Source organism: Aethalodelphis obliquidens, unplaced genomic scaffold, assembly GCF_003676395.1.
Source record: "Aethalodelphis obliquidens isolate GAN/ISIS:26980383/991018 unplaced genomic scaffold, ASM367639v1 scaffold24, whole genome shotgun sequence".
Lineage (NCBI taxonomy): Eukaryota > Metazoa > Chordata > Mammalia > Artiodactyla > Delphinidae > Aethalodelphis > Aethalodelphis obliquidens.
Window position 1 is genome coordinate 25413827 of NW_020837968.1, and position 20606 is coordinate 25434432.

The following is a 20606-nucleotide window of genomic DNA, read 5'->3' on the forward strand; positions in this document are numbered from 1 at the left end:
ACTTTCTGATGTTTCTCATTTTAGATATTCCCACTGTTAAAGGAACTTGAAAGAAACAAAGTTAACTAAGTAGAAGTTAACGAATGAACTTCTCACTTTGAGCCCAACATTGTGCTTTTGGGTGTTTTGTGGGGAAAAAGTGTGAAGTACCTGTCTCTAGCTCAATAAATAATGAGATTTTCTGATGTATTACTGTGAACATTCCTTTCTTGAATTCGTAAGGCAATATTAACAGGAAGCATTAAAAAGTTGAGGTGTTAAAAGACCATTGAAATTAAAATGGATGGTAAATAGGAAAATCTAATATCAAAGTCCCAATTACTTTACAAGGAGAAAAATATCCTAACGTCTACATTTATCCAAAAATATTCAGCAAGCATTTATCAAGCTGACTCTATACTATTGAACTGGGTTCACTAAGCTATATGGCCATTGTTTTCCTGGAGCTTAATTTCTACCTAAGGAGAAGAAAAAAGTATTTAAAAATTTTTAAATTTGTTTTGTTTCCTATAGAATGAGTGAGACTTGAGCATATTTAGAGGTTCATTCAGTCTTTCAACAAATATTTATTGAGCACCTACAACATGGCAAGAACCATTCTAGGCATGGGCTTATGGTGATGAACAAAAATTTCTGACTTTGTGGAGCTACTGTCCTAGTCGGGGGAGACAGATGAATTAAACAGATAATTCCAGATAATGGGATGTGCACTTAAAAACATAAGCCAGAGCGCTGTGATAAAGAGTGACTTAAGAGGTCATTTTGGGTCCCATGGTCAGGGAAGGTGACCTTGGATCTGGGACCTGAATTGGTTGAGAGGAAGATTCAGAAGAGGTTGAAAAGAAGGATCCTAGGAGAAGAGATTAATGTCAAAAAAGATAGAAAGGGAAAAGGCTATGGAGTCTTGTCCTAGACAAGGCAGGAGGGGATGGGGGGGGTGTCAGATACAGGGAGTGTCAGATATTTTGTCTTTAGAGAGAGGAAGGAAGAAAGAAAGGAAGTAGTGTTGTATTGTTAGTTAAAGCTGTAGGTGGAGGGCTGGAATTTGAAAGAGGACAAGCCTTTCAGACTCAGTATTCTCAGAAACAGGAAGAAGTTCACCTGTCGAAAGGGCAAGGGCTTGAGAAGAATAATGGAATTTGGAATACTTGCCAGGAGTGGGAAAGTGAGTTGGCAAGAATCAGAAAGAGATTGATAAATGCCCCTGAGTGCTCAGGTGAGTCTGCAGACCCTGAATTTGTAGTGATGACAAATAGTGTGGCTCTGAGTTTTTCTCTAGCAGTGCTTAGCCACTGCAAAGGAGCAAAGAAGGGCTATAGCATCTATCCGAGATTCAAGTTTTGAAGGACAGAGATTTAAGAGATGATCCATCCAGGAGGTAATGTGAGAAGGGAAAGAGGGAAGAAGCAGGGGTACTGAAGAGTGGAAGAAGATGCTTTCAATGAACTGGAGGCTTCTATGAGATTGAAAAGCAAGAGTGAAAACAGGAGAGAGCGGGAAGGAAAAGAAGTTGTAATCAAACTATACGACATGAGATAGTGACACATCACATAATAAAATACATTAAGCAAACAGCTGCCTTCTTTAAAATCATCTTGGTATAATTAGTTGGCCAATATTGTAGACAAGAATAGGAAGTTTACTATTTTACTGAGACTAGTATGGCACAAAGGAAGGTTAAATTATTTGTTAATCCTACATGTCCTTCAAAGTCAGCCTGCTTCCTGAGGACGTTTTTATAATAACCCCAATGCTTAGTGATCGCTCCTCTCCCTGAGTACCTGTTCTTTTTTACTTTACTTTTTTGCTATACCATTATATTATATATTATGTTTGTTTGTGAGAATCTTCAAGACTGAGTTTTGTTTGAGTGTAGGGAACATGTTCATTACTTCTATATGTCTACAGATGCTCAATAAATATTGTAAATTGGTTAAGTGGTAACATATCACTAACTGAGGAGATTAACATTAACATCTGCCCATTCAATTTTTTGCCAGGATTATGCATTTGATTTTAGTAGTTTTCTTGCCAAATGAAGCTGGACTGAAGAGAAAGGCTTTGAACTGGTTAACACGAGTATAACCAAAAAGATAATACGTGGATTCAGAGAAAAGTATAAAAGAAGAAAGGAACTAATCATTCTCTCTCAAAAACAAAACAAATTAAACATACACTAAATGGAAAGAATGTTCCCTTTTAATTAAGACTCACAGAATATTGATGCTGGACTTGATTATCTTAGTTAAACTCCCTCATTTTATATATGAGGAAACTGATGTTCAATAGAGAAAGTGTGTTGCTCATTTCCTCCCAGTATGGAAAAGACAATCCAATTTCTTTGAGTATCTCTTGGCACAGTACCTGGCTGCTCCCTTGAGCTTTATGATCCCAGACAATAATGGTCCTTTCAGTAGTAGCTACAATTCGTTTCAGCTGAGAGAGGTAATCACAACCTGTAATCCAGGAGGTATCCTGATAGAAAAGCATAGGATTGGCATGTTGTGTTTTGGAGTATATTGTATTTTGTTTTATCACACAATGGTGGCTACTAAAAGAGCAGATTACTTACATTAAAAGCCCCATTTTGCCCCCTTATTTGCAGAGGAGCCACACAAGGTCTCTTCTTCAATGTCCTGAGAAGAAGCTTCCATCTTTTTCCCTTTCACCCTCAGCCTGAGTTTCTCAGAACCATCATCTGGAGAATGACACAGCTAGAGCCTGGCACAGCTCTCTGGAAGCACACAGCCACTGACCAAGCAGTCATCTTTATGCACTGTTCTTTTACATGAGAACACTTCTGCACAGGAGCTCAGTGGGACTAGATTTAGGGCACCGATTAAGTGAGTTTTCTGGCCCTGTCCTCATGCTTAAATTTTTTAGCTGGAAAAGACCTTGGTGGTCATCTGGTCAGTGATCAAGTTGAGGTCAGTGAGTCTGCCTTGTGCTTTCCTAAAGTCACCAGATTGGCATGGCTAGGATCCATAATATCTCTGACAACACACTACTTTACGAGAACAATGGCTCCCACTCGTGAGTGTCTTCTGTGCCAGAAACTGCTGCCTGTGTTTCAGGCATGCCCTTGAACCTTCTGTAAAACCCGTTAGGAATTTTAAGAAAGTTTAAGAAATGGAGGCTCAGAGACTCCTCTGCTTGGCACCCTCAGTGCATTTCAGTGCATACAAGCAGGGTGAAAGTCAATCCTTCTCCATCTCTCATAAAGCCACGGTGGGATTCTGAGAGCAATTCACCATAGCTTTACAATATCTGCCACAAGATTACTGTTCCAGTTAGCAATATGGATTAAATAAATTACAATATTGCACTCAAGTTCTTTAATGCTGTTTTCAAGTTTAGAATAAAATGTTTTCAAATAATTTTCACTGGCTATTTCCTTGTTCTCACAACATGGGTTTTGTCTGTCTTTCACTTTCCTCAATAGTGAGCACTTAGAAAAACAGGCGAAGATTTTAAATTGAAGCTTCCAAGGAATAGTCAGCTTCCAAGCAATTCTCTACCATCAAATTAACTCAGAAAGCAAGGTCTGTGTCCTCTTTGCTGTTGCTCAAGCTTTAGTTTGGATCCTAGTCAATAAAGATAAAGCTACAGTCTATGAGAACCTCTTATTCTCAGAGTGTATTCAGGCTCTTCGTTGAGATTTTGATTAGTTATGGAGGAACCATCATCAATCAGTTTAACTTAATTAGGAATTTTTTTAAAGTACTTACTGTAACATTGGTGCTGGTCTGAACTCTCATCTATAAGAAAAAGGAAGAGAATAATGATCCCCAGCTGGCACTACAATTAAAGATGAAAATGCTGGCTCTAAAGCAACACGGTACCTCCTTGGTTAACCTCACTTGTCATTTCTACCTTCTGTTAGTCTCCTTGTTCCTTCTGCCTCTGAAAAATCTAGCTGTAATCTAGCTCTGTAAAATAATGCACTGTTTGCTTTGGGCAAGTTTATGTTTCCGTGGCTTGTCTTTAAGCCTGGTCACTATGCTCTTAGGCTTAAACTTTATTAGTTATTTGTTCCTTCTATTTGCAAACTGCCTCACATTCTTTAGCTATTCAGAGCAACCTTTGATAACAAAAATTGGGACTGCAAAATAATACTAACAGCAATGGCAAGAACGGTAAACAGGTCAATATGGATATAGATTGATACAGAAAAAAAAAACTTTTCATTTGAGTTATCTCTCAAGTTACTGAGATTTAAGAACATTCTATCCAGTGGGCTTTCTCTTTTATTCTATAAATATGTATTGAATGAATATCATATCCTAAGTACTATGCTGGCTGAGAATCATAGATTTATCCAAGCAGAGCTAGTATGTATTACTTGAGCAGCCTCTTATACCCTTAAAGCATGTTAAATGCTCCCAATGTAAAGGTTAGTGTCTGAAATATATTAATGACCTAGTTTCTTTTGCATGCTCTAATGGTCTTGGGGAAAGTCTAGAAAATGGCTGCCCAGAAGGATGGCTCATGTGAAAAGGAGAAAAAGTAAATCGAGATTACTAAAACTGTTAGTTCTGGTCATCACAGACTGTCTTTCATCTGAAGAGTTCAAAAATGCTTTTCCAACCGGGACTTTTTTCTAGATGGAAAAAATAAAGGGCTCAAAGAAATTCCTCCTCTATTTCTCTATCTCTATCTTTAGTGGAAGTCACTTGTTTAAAATTCTCTTATCTGCTCTAAAATTTTTATAATCCTTATATATCTTCTGAATTTTCTAAATCTAGCCTTTTTGTAGGAACTTTCATTAATGACATTTACAGTCTACATCACCAAGCCCTCCAGCGAGCACCATGAAAATCCTTAAATGTATTTATTCTACCTCAGATAGAGCCTAAACTGTGGGTGTAAGATATTTTGCATTATTAATGGCCATCTTTTAATAAATTATTCCTGTGACCTACCCTGCCAAATTACTTTTCTCACAGAATGTACCATCCTATTTTTAAGGCATGCAGCATTCAAAATACTATTTATTCCTGGAGTACCAAATCTTTAAATAGAAACAGGTGGTGAGCATCTGCATGTTCGTGAGTACACATGCGTGCGCCTATAAGCATGTGTGAGTGAGTGTGTGTGTGAGTGTGAGGGAGAGAGAGGGAGAGAGAGAGAGAGAGAGACATATCTGGAAATATGATAATGCCCTCTCACTTATTTCACATAATCCTGAACTATTTCATTATGAAGATCATAATTTTCCTCCTCACTGTTTTTCTTTTTTTTTTTTTTTTTTTAACATCTTTATTGGAGTATAATTGCTTTACAATGGTGTGTTAGTTTCTGCTTTATAACAAAGTGAATCAGTTATACATATACATATATCCCCATATCTCTTCCCTCTTGCGTCTCCCTCCCTCCCACCCTCCCTATCCCACCCCTCTAGGTGGTCACAAAGCACCAAGCTGATCTCTCTGTGTTATGCGGCTGCTTCCCACTAGCTATCTATTTTATATTTGGTAGTGTATATATGTCCATGCCACTCTCTCACTTTCTCCCAGCTTACCCTTCCGCCTCCCTGTATCCTCAAGTCCATGCTCTAGTAGGTCTGTGTCTTTATTCCCGTCTTGCCCCTAGGTTCTTCATGTCCACTTTTTTTTTTTTTTTAGATTCCATATATATAGCATAATGGTTTTTTTTTTGTTTTTTTTTTTTTTTTGATAGGTATACCTGGATTTAATTCTCACTTCTACCGCTTGGTAGCTGGATAGCCTTAGGCAAGTTTCATACCTCCCTGAAATTCACTTAATTCAGTCTGTAAAATGGCATAATAACTTATTATAGCATCCTTTTAGGAATTTTAAATCAGTTCTTGAAATAAAAGTACACAATATATAGACAAGTATGGATTCCTCAATAGGTGTTTGACCTTTCATTTCTCCAGTATCCCACCCGCATCAAATAAAGAAAAATACTTTTTAAAATTTACGAATATTTCATTGTTGTAAAGTTAAAGCCATAAAAATAATCAAATGGCCTACTATCATACCGTTAGAAGAAAAAAAAAAAAAGGTGTTCATGAGAGTTCCATATTAGAATACAAGTTTTCCTTAGGCACCTGTTTATGTATGCTATTCTGCTCTTTACAATAAATAATTAAATTTAAAAGACTTAATTCCTCACTTTTAAGACCTTATTAGTTTACAAATTACATATTGACCTATGCTAAATTTTATACCGACCCATGCTAATGAATTCAGTACAGAAAACAAAAAACACTGCACTCAAGCAAACTACATATATATATATATATATATATATATATATATATATATATAACTTATATGAGAATTGCTACTCCAGCTTTCTTTTGGTTTCCATTTGCTTGAAATACCTTTTTCCATCCCCTTACTTTCAGTCTGTATGTGTCTCTAGGTCTGAAGTGGGTCTCTTGTAGACAGCAAATATATGGGTCTTGTTTTTGTATCCATTCAGCCAATCTGTGTCTTTTGGTGGGAGCATTTAGTCCATTTACATTTAAGGTAATTATCGATATGTGTGTTCCCATTCCCATTTTCTTAATTGTTTTGGGTTTGTTATTGTAGGTCTTTTCCACCTTTTGTGTTTCTTGCCTAGAGAAGTTCCTTTAGCAGTTGTTGTAGAGCTGGTTTGGTGGTGCTGAACTCTCTCAGCTTTTGCTTGTCTGTAAAGGTTTTAATTTCTCCATCAAATCTGAATGAGATCCTTGCTGGGTAGAGTAATCTTGGTTGCAGGTTTTTCTCCTTCAACACTTTCAATATGTCCTGCCACTCCCTTCTGGCTTGCAGAGTTTCTGCTGAAAGATCAGCTGTTAACCTTATGGGGATTCCCTTGTGTGTTATTTGTTGTTTTTCCCTTGCTGCTTTTAATATGCTTTCTTTGTATTTAATTTTTGACAGTTTGATTAATATGTGTCTTGGCATATTTCTCCTTGGATTTATCCTGTATGGGACTCTCTGTGCTTCCTGGACTTGATTAACTATTTCCTTTCCCATATTAGGGAAGTTTTCAACTATAATCTCTTCAAATATTTTCTCAGTCCCTTTCTTTTTTCTCTTCTTCTTCTGGAACCCCTATAATTCGAATGTTGGTGCGTTTAATGTTGTCCCAGAGGTCTCTGAGACTGTCCTCAGTTCTTTTCATTCTTTTTTCTTTATTCTGCTCTGCAGTAGTTATTTCCACTATTTTATCTTCCAGGTCACTTATCCGTTCTTCTGCCTCAGTTATTCTGCTATTGATCCCATCTAGAGTACTTTTAATTTCATTTATTGTGTTGTTCATTGTTGCTTGTTTCATCTTTAGTTCTTCTAGGTCCTTGTTAACTGATTCTTGCATTTTGTCCATTCTATTGTCCATTCTATCTCCAAGATTTCGGATCAACCTTACTATCATTATTCTGAATTCTTTTTCTGATAGACTGCCTATTTCCTCTTCATTTGTTAGGTCTGGTGGGTTTTTATCTTGCTCCTTCATCTGCTGTGTGTTTTTCTGTCTTTTCATTTTGCTTATCTTACTGTGTTTGTGGTCTCCTTTTTTGCAGGCTGAAGGTTCGTAGTTCCTGTTGTTTTTTGTGTCTGTCCCCAGTGGCTAAGTTTGGTTCAGTGGGTTGTGTAGGCTTCCTGGTGGAGGGTACTAGTGCCTGTGTTCTGGTGGATGAGGCTGGATCTTGTCTTTCTGGTGGGCAGGTCCACGTCTGGTGGTGTGTTTTGGGGTGTCTGTAGACTTATTATGATTTTGGGCAGCCTCTCTGCTAATGGGTGGGGTTGTGTTCCTGTCTTGCTAGTTGTTTGGCATAGGATGTCCAGCACTGTAGCTTGCTGGTCGTTGAGTGAAGCTGGGTGCTGGCGTTGAGATGGAGATCTCTCGGAGATTTTTGCTGTTTGATATTATGTGCAGCTGGGAGGCCTCTTGTGGACGAGTGTCCTGAAGTTGGCTCTCCCACCTCAGAGGCCCAGCACTGACTCCTGGCTGCAGCACCAAGAGCCTTTCATCCACAGGGCTCCTTAATTTGGGATGATTCGTTGACTATTCAGGTATTCCACAGATCTCACTGTTTTTCTTTAGATACTATGTTAGTTCTATTTTTGAGGAAATGAAGGTAAAAAATGAGAAGGGAATTAATGCATCGAGAAAAGAGTGATCAAGGAAGGTTTTCACACTTCAATGAGGCAAATCCATTTTTATTTTCACATTATTTGTTCATAATTGTAATTGCCAACATTTACTAAGTGCTTACAATGATGTTAAGTGCTTTATGTTGATTAACTCATGTAAACAGCACAACTACATAGGGAGGGATATTCTCTGGTTTGGATGAGGAGGAACTGGGGCCTGGATATAAAAAGTAACATGCACAGCTGGCAGTGTGGAGGCAAAGCCAGTCTCCATGCCCATGCTCAGAATCTCCTGCTGCACCTCTGGGTGCAGGCCACCCTCTCTGACACGATCTGGCTGCCTATGATGGAAATCACTGAAAGGCTGAAAATTATTGTTGAAATTTTAATCAATCATGTGATGATCATTTTAGATATATTTTATTTGTATAAAGCTTGCCTCTACTTGGAAATAAACTAATAATTGGACCAATTTTTTGATATTTAACACCAAACATTTATTTTCATGGTGAAATATGATATAGATGATATCATCTTACATTCCATGAAAATCTCTCATATTTTGAAAATAGAAGTCCAAAACATAAATTTAGAAAGAAATGACAATAATAGCAATGCCTTAAAATGTTTCCAACATTCATTATCTCATTTGAAATTCACTACAATCCTCTGAGGGAGAGGAGACTGATCCTATTGTCTTCATTTTACAGATATGAAAAAAAGAGACGTGAAAATATACAAGTTGGCTCATTAAGTTCCCTACTTAACATCTAGGCTGTTAAAATAGAGGAGCTAGAATTTGAGCCTTGTTTTTAACTTCAAGTACAAGGTTCTTGTTGGGACCTTTTATTACTTGGTAGTATTATGACAAAATCACTTGGCTTGTGAGTGTTTATGATGTTATCTGAGAAATTATCCAGGATCATCCTTAATTATGCTGATGCCACATGGTTCAATATGACACCCCAAGGAACAATGTCAAATGCAGTTACCAAAACCTCAAAAACTGCTGTGGGGTTCAGCGAGCTCCTCGTTTTAGTAATACTTGGTTGTTTTTTTTTTTGGAATAACTGAAATATGGCTATGGTTTCTGCTGCATCTGATACATAGGCATAATGCATAGACAAAACAAAAGAGAGGAAGGAAGGAAGAAAGGAGGGAGGAAGGAATCCAAGCTTTCAAATTACCTGGCTATTAAAGACTGTTATCAATCCTTTCTGAGAAGCTGTTACTAGTAAATCCAACTGAGGAATCTTGACAATGCACTTAATCACATCGCGTCTTCTACTACCTGTTGATGGCACAACACTCGTTTCAACTCCTAGCAGTAAAGATCCTAAAAGTCACTTGTTAGTTTTATTTAAAAAAAAGAGAAAGGAAGCAACCAACTTTTTGCTAGAAAGGCTTTAGTTACTTAAAAATTAAAGTGGAATAAAACCAAAAAATGAACAACTATTGCTTTTTAATTATCCTTAGAGATAGTAATCTGACGTTATAGTGCTTTCCAACTAAACATGGTGCATGAATTCTCAGAGAAAATGTAAGATCATACCCCATCCCACCTCCACGTGTACATTTCAGAGAATGAGTTTTCCAAATGTCTTTTAGAATCATTTCTATTTTAAGATCTTCACATCTCAGGAGCTCTTTCTTTGAACTATCACCATGTGATTTACACAGAATAAAAACCTAATACTATCTCAGGCTTTCCAGTACAAAAGAATGAAACTACTTTAATACTGTTTTTAAGGCTTTTTTCTTCTTTTTTTTACTTTATGCATTTTGAAAAAAACACTTTCAAGTTTCTTTGCCTATGTGCTGAATGATAAAGCCACACATACTGGGCCTCTTCCCAGGATGATTTAAATCAAGTTTTTATAATTGTAAATTCTTAGAGAGGAAAAGCAAGTGGACAAATCTCACACTCCAGTATTATCCCCCTAATTCATGCATTCTCAACAGAGAAATTATTGCTCCCAAAGGGGTACAAATTGGTTCTTGGGCAGGGGGTGGCGGTGGCGGTGGTGTGTGAATGAGTTTTACTCTCTGTGTCAAAAGCTCAGATATACATACAGTACATAGACCGATATACAGTATATCTGAGGTATTAAAATGTCTAGGGGTCAGGGGGAAGGAGGTTGAGAGGGGATTTGGGATGAGATTAGAAAAGAAGGTCCAAAAGATTCCTTGGAGGGGTCAATAATGAAAAAACAGGCACAGAATATTATTTTATTCCAAGCCACCATCATTCTCTCTGCTTCAACTCCTTCCCCACTATAGACCACTTTTATCACAGAAGCCAGAACATTTGAAGGGTAACTCAGGCCAGGCCTCTCTCCTCTCTGCAGCCTTCTCACAGCTTTCTGTCTCACTCAGAAGTCTTTAGCATGTCCACAAGTCCTTGGACATCTGTGCCTATGCCACTGTTGCCTCTCTAACCTCATCTTCTACTACTGTCCCCCTACCACTCCACTCCAGCATGAAGTGTGTGGTTCGCTCTCATATCTCCTTCAGGTTTTCCCCAACTACCCTATTTAAAATCTCTCCAAACCAGCTTCTTCCCACACTCCTGTTTTATTTTTCTCCACAGTCTGCCTACTTTATTATTTTTTCTGTAGCACTTAATTTACTTGTTTGATTGTTTTATTGTCTATCTCTCCCTATTAGAATGTAGACTCCATGACGTCAGGGATTTATGATTGTTTGTTCATTGCTGTATCCCCAGCACTTAGAAAGTTACTCGGCCCACAAAGTAGACCTTAACGATTATTTGCTGAGTGAATAAACAAGTTACAGAACCCAACTGCTATCTATAAAGATGCTTTCAAAGTTCTAATTTAGGATGCCAGCAACATATTTCCCTTACTCACTGGCCACTCTTCACTCAGTGATGACAGAAGCAGGGATAGCTCCCTTGCTTCTGTTCTTTGATGATAGTTCCCATGGAGGGACCCAGAGGTTAGGCTCTGGTGAGGCCTATGGTTGGGCTAAGGAAGGGTCAAAAACAAGGGTGGGTTTTGCTCACAAAGGACTGGGTTTTTTTTTTTCTTTTAAGGAACACCAGATTTGACCTAGACTATGCCCTTCATCTCAGAATTTGCTATGAAATGCTGGAGGACGGGGCAGATTCCAGGGTTTGCCTTTCCTCACCTTGGACTTCTTCCTCCCTGTAGGGAAGAAAGGAAAGAAAACCCAAGTTGTCAATAGTGGAGAGGGAAATGAGTTCCTGGGGTCCAGTTTCAAATTTTAAAACAAATGACATATGTAAACTGGAGACCTCTTAATCTGAGGTAACACTCCTCTGTGATTGGCACAAATTTACAGTTTTAGAGGTGTAGGGTTAAACCTCCATAAGATAATTAAGGGTGAGGACATGGGAAAGACTTCTAATAAGTGAAAACTTGACAATTCAATTTTAAGAATATTTATTTTTAAAAATATGATCCATTTGGTACCAAAGCATGCATTATTGAGGTGACATTGTAGAGAGCTTTAACTTAAGATCTGAACCTCTTCAGGAAAATGGGAATTTCCCTCCCTAACATACCTTACTTAGTGTCCTTCAGAGCAATGATATTTCCAACTCAACTGCAAGTTTCTTCTGATATTGCATTCGAAACTGTCACTCCCCTTTCTTGTTATAAAGTATTGATCAAGTAAATAAGATGAAAAATGGTTTAATGGAAATGTTATAGTCCCAATATTTATTTTTGAGAAAATATTAAAACCCACATTAATCTGTTAGGGAAATTTAAATTATCACCTGAAATTACAACTCGTTGTTTTCTAGAAACAAGGAAAACCAAATTTTCTTCATCCATTTGTGAAGTAAGAGAATCTTCTTCAGAGGAGAAGTATCCAAAGATCTAAAATCCCAAACAACACATATAAACATGCACAATATCTCAGAAATGGCTGTAAAGTAAGAGATTTTAATGTTGGTTGAATTTGAAGTCTTAATTTGGACTAACAATCAACAGCTTGATTTATAAATATCAAGGGGTTCTGATATAAATATCAGAAGGCAGTTTAATGTATTCAACATACCGCATGCTGCTGGTGCATGATTTTTGAGCAGTCATTGATTTTTCTCTCCAATAGATAAACTGATGTACTCGGCTGGTGTCCTTGCTCAGACTGATAGTTCAATTAGGAGATGGCACTTGTTTGGAAATCAAATCAGCCTCCATCAGACAGGGTCTCAGCTGAAAATCCTGACAATGAATTTGGCCACTCTCAAATAACTATTCCTACCCATTTTCCATAAATCTTCCTGAACAAGATTTTTCATTCCTTTTTCGGGGGAATTTTGGAATTTTACTGTTCCAAATCCTATCCTCCAGGTGTTGCATGAAAATTAATTACTATGAAAAGATATCTTGAAGTAAAAAAGTGCATTTTATTTGTGAATAAATTGTCAGATTATGTAATTCCAAGGAATTTGAAAAATAAGATAGCTGTTTTTCAGCTGTCTATGAATAAGCAGAAATAAAGTCCTTAGAAGTTAATGACACACTGTATTTCTTATAAACTTGAGACTAGTTGGTGCTTGGTAGTGAATAAACAGAATGAGCTTCTGAAATTCAAGTGTGCATGCAAACCACTGGGATCCTACTAAAGTGCAGCTCTGACTCGTAAGCCTGGTAGTGTGCATTTCTAAGAAGCTCCCCATGAGGGACCACACTTTCCATATAAAGGACCTAGTGACTAAATGAGTCAATTGAAAATAAATCAAAACCAACTATATATCAGTTTGTTTTAATAACATTTGTCTATTTTGATGCTAGATGATGGCTTAGCATTAGGTGTTAACATGTCCTTTCATCAGTTGGTTTACAAATGTTACTACTTCCTCCTTTACATTCTCCCCCATCCAAACCTAACAACATAAACCAGCTGCCTTAATAATTTCCTACAATTAGATTTCATTCTTTGGGAAGATGAAGATTATCAAAGACTCTCTTGTATTTTCCAGTTTTCTTCCCACCAGCAAAAGCAGTATTCAATTAAAAGCTTAAGTAATTTATTATCTTCTCAGAAATTGCCACTAATTTTCCATGAGTACAGAACCTCTGCATTTAGTATCTAATTACCTCTGAAGGACTGAGAAAAGAGAAAGCAGAGAGCTTTCAATAGATCTCTGTTGGAGCGGACAGGAACCTTTTGCCCCGGAACTTCCTGCCATCACTGATTGATGCATTACCCAGTTAATAGACATACATTGATCTGCAACTTAAACCTTGTTGGGGCCCAGAGTAGGCCAACCCAAAATGTGTGCCAGTGGCATATCGATTATTATGAATTAAAGTTACTTAAGAAACAGCCAACACAAGAGGGACACTCTGATCCTCCTGTCTCCCTGAACACAGGAAATAAAGCTTTTGTGTGAAAGGTACACTCCCTTTCACTTTCACATGAAAGGATGTAACAGCCTGCATCCAGAGGTAGAAGGGACACCCTTATTGACAAAGAGAGAGAATTTGTGCCTAGAAGGGAGAAGCCTATATAAACAAACCTTGTTATTTCTTTAATTTACTACCCCAAGCCCAAACTCTGTTATATTCTTTACTAATGGGCACCCCACACCTAAATTTCTTTGTCCTTTCAATTCCTCACAAATTTATTGTTTCTTTGTCTAAAAAGTACAAAAAGCTGCCCGCTTTGGCCACTTCTTAGATCCTATTTCTGTGGGACATCCCTGTGCATAAATTAAAATTTCTTTTTCTCACGTTAATCTGTCTTGTGTAAATTTTATTGTTAATCCAGTCACAAGAACTCAAGAGGTTAGAGGGGAAAATTTCCCCCTCTCCAACATTCTGTATCATTTAAAAAAAAAAGTTATTGAAGTATAGTTGATTTACAATGTTGTGTTAATTTCTGCTGTACAGCAAAATGACTCATTTATACATATATATTCTTTTTCATATTCTTTTCCATTCTGGTTTATCACAGAATATTGAATATAGTTCCCTGATATCCTGTATCATTTGAACCCACAATATGGCCTTATGGCAAGAGCATGCACTGTGGAATCAGACAGTCCAGTGTTTGAGTTCAGACTCTCCAACTGATTGGTACTTAGAACTTGGATAAATACATTTAGCTCCTTAAGTCTCAATTTTCTCATCAGCAGAATAAAAGGTCAAACTTCTGAGGGCATTTTTTAATGGTGGTTAAATGATGTAACATGTGTAGAGCATTTCGCACTGTGTCTGGAATATAATAATTGTTCTTAAAATATTAGCTATAATTATCATTAGAAAGCCTAGATTAAGAAGGTCTCATGGAAGAGAGGAAAAAAATCATAAATTATATCAAGACCATAACCACTAATGAGAAAATTAGGCTCTCTCTGGAGATAGTACTTTAAAACTGTCAGTCCACTTGGGAGTGGAAACATTTGTTCTAAAAGAAAAAGACGAGTCAGATGGGTACTGCAGTAAATTGATGTGTGTGGAACCTCACTGGGAAAGATTTATATGACTCCTCGGCCAGTCAGAACTAAGAGGGAAATTCAGCCTCTTGCCCTTCCTCATTTATCAGATCCCTGCAGCCTTCACTTCCTTTCTTTCTTTTTTTTTTTTAAAGAAGATGTTGGGGGTAGGAGTTTATTAATTAATTTATTTATTTTTGCTGTGTTGGGTCTTCGTTTCTGTGCGAGGGCTTTCTGTAGTTGTGGCAAGTGGGCGCCACTCTTCGTCGCGGTGCGTTAGCCTCTCACTATCGCGGCCTTTTTTGTTGCGGAGCACAGGCTCCAGACGCGCAGGCTCAGTAGTTGTGGCTCACAGGCCTAGTTGCTCCGCGGCACGTGAGATTCTCCCAGACCAGGGTTCGAACCCGTGTCCCCTGCATTAGCAGGCAGACTCTCAACCACTGCGCCACCAGGGAAGCCCTTCATTTCCTTTCTTACTCAGTTTAGAATCTGTGGTCTGTCACTTCAATTCCACATTTCCACAGTCCTCCATCATTTTCTACCACTGCATTGGCCTGGCAGGAAACCCACCTCCTACTTGGGTGCAAGGAAGCCAACTGCTTGTGCTCCTTGCACCCTAATTACTGTGGCAGATCAGCCACAGAAAAAGTCTCCCAGCCCTATGGATGGGGCCATGAATCATTCACGAGCTCCAGCCTCCTGGGTCTTCAGTGCCACCCAGCCTTCATCCCTTGCTTCTCTGGGTGATCTTGTATTACATTGTCCACAAAAGCAACGTCAAACCTTCTCCAGTCTTATCAAACATGTGCTCCTTGTTACTCTGCAGCTGGCCTCATTTCCTACTTCAGATGATAGTAGAAGTCTCCAGACAAGAGCTTTCTTAGTATTTCCTGCCACCCTATTCAAAACTTAACCTGGTTTTGGATTCATTCTTTCTTCCCTTCTCCCTTTTAAAGGAAGATGTGTTTCTCCTTTCCTAGACTCATCCCTCTACGTATTCTTTGCAACTCGTCCCCTTTCATCTTCAGAGATTGGCTCTTTTCTCTCTCTTTCTACCGCCTTCCTTTCAGCATGCGGGAATCTCTCTCATCTTAAAAACAAAAATACAGGGGCTTCCCTGGTGGCGCAGTGGTTGAGAATCTGCCTGCTAATGCAGGGAACACGTGTTTGAGCCCTGGTCTGGGAGGATCCCACGTGCCGCGGAGCAACTAGGCCCGTGAGCCACAACTACTGAGCCTGCGCGTCTGGAGCCTGTGCTCCGCAACAAGAGAGGCCGCGATAGTGAGAGGCCCGCACACCGCGATGAAGAGTGGCCCCCGCTTGCCACAACTAGAGAAAGTCCTCGCACAGAAATGAAGGCCCAACACAGCAAAAATAAATAAATTAATTAATTAATAAACTCCTACCCCCAACACCTTCAAAAAAAAAATACAGCAAACCTTCCAAAGGTAATTATAATTATAGATCATAGTCCTTAGTCCTTTTCTTGCTTTCCTCTTCTCCAGCTTCCTACTCCCAATATTGCAACCTCCTTCCATTGCTGTTAAGTTTGGATTCCTCTTGTAGCTACATTTTGCTTTTTGCTGGTTGTAACAACAGACACTCTTTCTGATCTTTGACAGTCTCCCCTCTGTATTAGTTTCCTATTGCTGTGGAAGTAAATTACCACAAACAAAGTGTGCTAAAACAACACTCATGTATTAGCTCATAGTTTCACGGGTTAGAAGTCCAACATGGGTCTCACATGGCAAAATCAAGATGTCAATAGAGACGCATTCTTTACTGAAGGCTTGGGATAGAGTCTGCTTCTAAGCTCGTTCAGGTGCTTGGCCCGAGGTCCTCATTTCCTTGCTGGTTGTCAGATGGGGCTGCCCTTACCTTTTAGATGCCTCTCTTCAGTCCTGCTACATGGGGCCCTGCATCTCAGCACAAGCAATGGTACTTAAATTCTCCACATTTAGAATCTTCTTCTCTTTTTAAGGACTTACGTGATTACATTGGGCCCACCCGGATAATCCAGGACAATCTCCCTATCTTAAGGTAATTAATTAGTCATCTTAATTGCATCTGCAAAGTCCCTTCACAGCAGTACCTAAATTACTTTGATATTTGATTGGATAACCAGGGGACAGGAATCTTGGGGCAGGTAGCTGGGGTGGGGGACACCTTTTTAGCATTCTGCCTATCACATCCTCCTTTTATAAATGCATTTCAGTACAGTAAGTTATTTGTGCAAAATACAGCAAAAACACCAATATTAGCAGCCAATTTAACCTCAGATAATAGTGTGAGAGAATTTTCAGATAATAATGTGAAATGACAAAGGGAATTAATATTTCCACGTTAATGTCCTCTTTGCAAGTTCAAAACTGTCCACTGAGCACTTAGCTTCCTTCCCAGATGGCACATCAGCCATGCAATCTGTCATACATGTGGTTTACAGTCACATCTATGATAGGTGCCATCCTGTACAACATCTGCTCTTATGGAAATCATACATTTTGCTATTTTTAAGCTTATAGTGACACAATACTACAATGCTTACCATAAGCAATTTCCAAGGAACACTAAAAACATCAAATTACTAAAATTTATTGAGGAAAAATTTAAGAGACATTATAGCAGATAAACTCCTTCCGAAGAGACAGCTAAAGTTATTACATTTTGAAAGGAAATGTTTCAAATAATGTTTTTAAAGAGGAGAAAATATCTCCTTTCTTGTGATGGGCTATAGCCTCATGGATGTCAAATTTCTCTTTCAGTAGTTTAAATTTCAGTCTAGTAACTGTGACATGCTTAGAGTATTTTATGACTATTAATGATGCTTTAGAGTATTAATTTTATTTTAACTTTGTTATTTCAAGGGCTTGCTCCACGCATTAAGTAATCCATCTTTTTAACTACACTTTTTTTTTTTTCGGATTACATAAGGAACACATGTTCAATGTAGAATATTTGGAGAAAATAAAAAGCAGAGGAAAATAAAAATCAGTAGGCAACTCATTTTTTAACCTATCCTGGAGCATTCTTTTCACATTTTTGAAGTCAGCAAATAGTTGTAGATTTATAGTAGTTCATTTTAAATTCACTTTGGGGGAACACAGTTATAGGCATCCCAGATGGTGCTACATGGCTCTTCTTTGAATTAACTGGGTGTGCTCCTGGAAGGAACATGTTTATGAATTGCCCACTGGAAATTTAGACTAACACACTATTGTAGGAAAAGACGATTGTATCAATACCAGAATCTTCTACTGACTGGCTTTATAAATTTAAGACAATCACATTTCTTTAGATTTCTTTACATCTAATTTCTCTCACTATAAATTAAAGGGGCAGGTCCAGATGATAGTTGAGTTATAAGGTTTCATTATTCTATAAGTATCAATTTTTTCAAGTACATTTGCATCTAAAACCTAGGAAAAGAAAGTATACCTTTTTGTGCCATTGGTACAACAAAGAGATTTATATCCAATCAGGTTTGTATGTTTGTGCCAGACTTCAAAAGAATAAACCTAGTTTGTACTACCTGATAAGATTGACTGTCTGATAAAAAAGACTAATTTCATTTCACACTGAAATGAAATTAGTCTTCCAGCATTGAATTTCCATTTTACGGATGACAGATCTGAAGCCCAGAAAGGCTAGGTCACATGGCTTGAAATAGAAATGCCTCTTAGGAGCACTGGCACAGATAGTTTGTGAGGAAAATGACAGAAAAATAAAAAACTTCCTGCACCATTTTTTCAAAGTTATTCTTCATATACATACAGTGTGCCAGAGGCTGGTCACAAATTTTTCTAAAACTTGCATATAATTTATAGGAACCCAAGGGATGTAACAGGATAATGTAATTTGAAATTGCTATATAGAGAGGGAGAAAATCTCAACTCCAAGACCGAAACCAATTTTTTTGTGTGGCTTTAGACAAGTCAGTTAACCTTTCTGTGCTTCATTTTCTTCCTCTTTATTATTGCAATAATATTATCCTCCATAATCTACATCATGGGGCTGTTGTGAAGATTAAATGAGAACATGCATGGGAGGTTTTGGAAAAAAAAGTAAGATGATCATGATGTTCTAGCTGAAAAGGGAAAGAGAAGGAGAAAAAGAAGGAATGGATGAGGGAGACACTGAGGCTCAATTTCCTCATCTACACCATGAAAAGTCTGAATTTAGTTTTTTTTGTTGTTGTTTTTGTTTTTTGGGGTTGTTTTGTTTTGTTTTTTTACAAGGACAAGAAAGTGCTTTATTTATTTACAGTAACAACAAAAATTTGTAACATAATTATCTTTCCTCAAAACAGATATCCCTACAAAATACACAGAGGCCAAATTCTCAGCTGATGTAGAATTCCATGTAAAAATGAACTATACTGTGTTTCATTTGTTGTCATTATGGGACATTTTTAGAGCATTGATTTCCTGAATCTAAGTGTGTAATATAATATAAACAGACTTATGTAACTTCCTGAAAGGCATAAATTATTGATATTGACATGAATTATTTGTTATACATTCATTTTTGCATTCTTAGTGGTCTGAAACTATTGCATTCGAAATTCAAGCACACAAACCACGGAAGGAAGGAAGGAAGGAAGGGAGGGAGGGAGGAAAAAAGGAAGGGAGAAAGAAAGAAGAGAGAAAGAAAAAAAAACCCTCATAAGCTCAGCAATCAGAATTCATTCTCTTTGACATATGAAACTTGTACCCCAGTAACCCCTTTTCATGTCTATCATGACCTAATTTAGATGTTTTCATATATATTTTGCTTTCATATTTTCTCTTTCGATGTCATAATCAAGTACAGATCTAAGTAAAAGACATACTTTTACTTTTCATTTCTTGCAAAAAAGAACATACTTCAGAAACATACTCCACAGTAGAATCTTCATGCTCATCTACAGGTGTCCAAGGCTTTGTAATTGCTCACCAGAAGTTTGTTAGTTTTTCAATTAACATAAGCAACCTAAAATATTTATAAGAATTATCAAAAATACAAGGTTGTATTGATATTCAATTACTGGTGTGCTGGGCTATGTATTAGTTTAGCTGTATTAATTCCAAAAATCAGTTTTATTGTAATTCTATTAATTTTTGTCTTCCAGTTTTAGAGATATAATTGATATACAGCACTGTATAAGTTTAAGGTGTACAGCATAATGATTTGACTTACATGCATCATGGAATTATGACCTAAATACGTTTAGTGAGCATCCATCATCTCATGGATATAAAATTAAAGTAGAAAAAGTATTTTTCCTTGTGATGAGAACTCTTAGGGTTTACTCTCTTAACAACTTCCATATGTAACCTACAGCAGTGTTAATTATATTTATCATGTTGTACATTACATCCCTAATACTCCTTCATCTTATAACTGGAAGTTTGTATATTTTGACCACTTTCAGCCAATTCTCCCTAATCCCACCCCGCACCTCAGTAAACACAAATCTGATATCTTTTTCTATGAGTTCTGTTTGTTTGTTTTTGAAGTATAAATGACCTACAACACTATGTTAGTTCCTGGTACACAACATAGAAATTCAGTGTTTCTACACATTTCAAAACAATAACCGTGATAATCTATTTGTCATCTGCCACCATACAAAGGTATTATATAGTTATGACTATATTCCCCGCACTGTATAGTTCATACCTGTGGCTCACTTATTTCGTAACTGGAAGTTTGTATCTCTTCATCTCCCTCACCTATTTCTTACCTCCCCCCACAGCCCCCCCCTCTGGAAACCACATGTTTTTTCTCTGTATCTATGATTCTGTTTCTATTTAGTTATATTTGTTCATTTGTTGAATTTTTAAATTCCACATATAAGTGAAAAATTACAGTATTTGTCCTTCTCTGTCCTGGAGAATGTTCCATGTACACTTGAAAAGAATGTGTATTCTTATATAAAATAGATAAGCAATGAGGACCTACTGTATAGCATAGGGAACTATATTCAATATCTTGTAATAACCTATAATGGAAAAGAATCTGAAAGAATATATATATGTGTGTGTGTGTGTGTGTGTGTGTGTGAATCACTTTGCTGTACACCTGAA

The 20606-nt window shown here is 37.5% G+C and overlaps 1 protein-coding gene across 1 annotated transcript in view; it reads right to left on the bottom strand.

Moving 5' to 3' along the window:
* WDR64 (WD repeat domain 64) overlaps window positions 1–20606 on the bottom strand; it is a 152920-nt gene that overhangs the window by 117394 nt on the left and 14920 nt on the right. Inside the window, exons 3-5 of the mRNA XM_027122460.1 lie at window positions 11872–11974; window positions 9296–9399; window positions 2365–2475 (exon numbers count right to left, since the gene is read on the bottom strand). Coding sequence (XP_026978261.1) covers window positions 2365–2475; window positions 9296–9399; window positions 11872–11974 — 318 coding nt within the window. The remainder of the gene's footprint in view (window positions 1–2364; window positions 2476–9295; window positions 9400–11871; window positions 11975–20606) is intronic.